Consider the following 2,792-nt stretch of genomic DNA (forward strand, 5'->3'; position numbering starts at 1 on the left):
TATAAACTCTCCATGAGCAGCTCCATGTGACCTTACAGACCTCATGGTACCGTATCATCCTAACAGAACCCTTCGCTCTCAGACTGCAGGTCTACTGGTGGGTCCAGAGTCTCCAGAACCAGAATGGGAGGCAGAGCCTTCAGCTATCAGCTCCTCTGTTGTGGATCAGCTCCCAGTCTGGGTTCTGGAGGTGGACACCCTCTGTGCTTTAAGGTTGCTTTTCTTTTTGCAGATGATGTAGTTCTGTTGGCTTCATGAGACCTTCAGCGAGCACCGGGGCAGTTTGACGATGTGATGGCAGCATGAGGAGGACAGACAGACTGGAGGGTATTCTGCTGAGGAGAGAGATGTCTGAAAGGAGCTCAGAGAAGCAGAGACAAACGATGGATGGACAACTCGTGGTGTAATCACAGTGATCATGACACAGCAGGAGAGCATCAGGTCAATACCCAGGTTTATTTGTTTCCCCCCTTATTACTCGGCCACGCTCTCCTCTCCAACCTCAGGCCTTTGCCAGCTTCCTTTACAACGGTTTAGAAACTGTACCCCAGAAAGCCAGACGAGCACATTAGGTTAAAACAACAAGACAAACAGTGTACCACCCGACATCCCCCAACAACACGGTTAGAGTAACAATAAAGTGACAAATCAAAGTGGATTTACAGTCACAGCAGCATCAAGTGATTATCTTACAACTCCACAACCTAAAATCATCACAAACGCTGGACATCACCTCAACGTTTACAACCAATAAGGCGAAAATCATCAAATTAAATATTAAGGCATGGTTGTCATGTCAACATTTGGACTGTTCAGTCTGTCCCAGCGGCAGCCCGACACCCCAGTGAGCATGTGCGGTGTGTGTGCGGTGTGTTGCAGGGTTAGGGGCTGGATATGTGCTGGAGGCCTGTCAGGCTGCACACAAACCCACACACACTCTGTGGGCAGCAGTCAGTGTGCATCAACATTTCTACTCAGGTGATATATATATTTATTATCTCAGATCTACACTCCTAATTAAAGCTCTATGTGGAGAAACAATTATAAATAGATTTTTCTATGAATGTTCTGAAAAGCTGAGCTCCAGATCTTTAGTTTGTGATGCAAGACACACGTAAGCAGCAGTTTGCAGTCGTTTCTATCGATCACTTTGGTTAGCCATGTATTGCAGATCTAGACTGGGACCTGGAGCTCCAACCCCAGCTCGATGTGAACCAGGTCCTGACAGGGATGCAGCACAGCCAGGCTGTGAACACACGATGCTGCAGCTCGCTCACTGACGCCCCAGAGCTCCACACCTCCCTCTGAGCCCAGAGCTCTGGGACACCAGAGAGACAAATCGCTGCATCTGGTTTGTCCAAGAGGTGATGAGCCTCAAACAGCTCGGTAAGCTCACTACTGCCCCCTGCATCAGATCAGATCAGAGCTCTATGTTAACTGGTTAAAGAAACAGTGCTGTGGCTGCATCCCTGCAGGCCGTCTTACAACACATCCGTCCGTCGCCTGCAGAGACAGGGAGCGCTGGTGAACTGCTCTGCTGCCACTTCTGTCAAAACACTTGAAAGAAAAGGAGTCTACAGCTGGCTTACACTCCACCCTATCCACTAGAGCCTCTCCAGGCGGCACAGAAAGGTTGTTGGATCAGACGGCATCATGAGGAGAAGAGGACATCACATGCTGGCAGTCCTGGGGATCTCCTGAGTGTCAGCCAGGTTCAGCTTCTGGCTGGAGAGACAGAGTCAAGGAAGAAACCAAGATGGAACCCTTAGAACCAGCCGGCAGCAGCTGAATAATGAGATCCTGAAGGCACACAGCTTTGACCTTCACTTTGTGAAGCAATTAGGGAGGAATGCAGCGCATGGAGTCGGGTGAACGCTCATATCAAAGGATACATAGAAGAACTGAGCTCCTCGAGCTGTGGAGACAAAGAACATGTTGATCTGATTACACAGGCTGAGTCTGTGGATCTCGTACCAGACGGGATCCTGTTCAGCATGTCATAAGCTGACTAAAGTCTGTACCAGGTTAGCACTTGCAGGCAGATAAGCAGCTAAATGCTCACTGGGATACGGAGCAGTTACATCACATCAATGAAAGGCTCCATCCAGGAGAGCATGGAGCACCTACAAGTCAACGGGCACTCAGGGCAGGACTTCGCTCAGACAAACAGCAGGTGGGTTACTCTGCAGAAAGCTAAGCTGAGCTCTGATGAGACACCAGAAGCTGTTCATCACTACAGAACACTCCTACATGAGTGGATCTACAACAGGGATGAGGACGGAGGACTGTACAAGTTATTACATTGAGGAGCAGCTTGTCCATGTTGGTGTCACAGGCCGTCTTCCTCTGGTCCTCCGGCATGTCGTCCACCTCCCCGTACAGGTCAAAGTGGAGGCGAGCCAGCTTCTCCTGCATCTCTCTCACATGCTCCATCTGTCCAATGGAGCACTCGTTACCTGAGACAGACCAAACAGTTAGCGTCCACTGATGCTCTTTAAATACGAGTTTGCTGATAACTTCTCAATAATCCAGGACGCTTCAGAAGATTCAGTGTGAGCCAGACGTGGAGCTACTGTGTCAGTGGTTCAAGCAGCTCATGCCGTCCTCCTCGTGCAACAGTCACACGTTTTAAATCTAAACAGTGCAAATTATACTGAAGCAAACCCAGATCCTCATCAATACAGTTAATAGCAGAAATGTACATCCACTGTATAAAAACACATAAAAGCTTGTCTTTCTCACTCCCTGCCTTTAAATCAGACTAAACGTTCCTGCAGCATCATGCTGTGGAG

At 48.9% G+C, this 2,792-nt stretch overlaps 1 protein-coding gene across 1 annotated transcript in view; it reads right to left on the minus strand.

The window, feature by feature from the left end:
- Positions 1-437: 437 nt before the first annotated feature.
- The window catches only part of ccdc28a (coiled-coil domain containing 28A), a 3,941-nt gene continuing 1,586 nt past the window's right edge, over positions 438-2,792 (minus strand). The window contains exons 4-6 of the mRNA XM_008284134.1: positions 2,302-2,456; positions 1,893-1,915; positions 438-1,725 (exon numbers count right to left, since the gene is read on the minus strand). Coding sequence (XP_008282356.1) covers positions 1,671-1,725; positions 1,893-1,915; positions 2,302-2,456 — 233 coding nt within the window. The 3' untranslated portion in view covers positions 438-1,670. The remainder of the gene's footprint in view (positions 1,726-1,892; positions 1,916-2,301; positions 2,457-2,792) is intronic.

This window comes from Stegastes partitus, unplaced genomic scaffold (assembly GCF_000690725.1).
Source record: "Stegastes partitus isolate 25-593 unplaced genomic scaffold, Stegastes_partitus-1.0.2 Scaffold348, whole genome shotgun sequence".
NCBI classification, from domain to species: Eukaryota; Metazoa; Chordata; class Actinopteri; family Pomacentridae; genus Stegastes; species Stegastes partitus.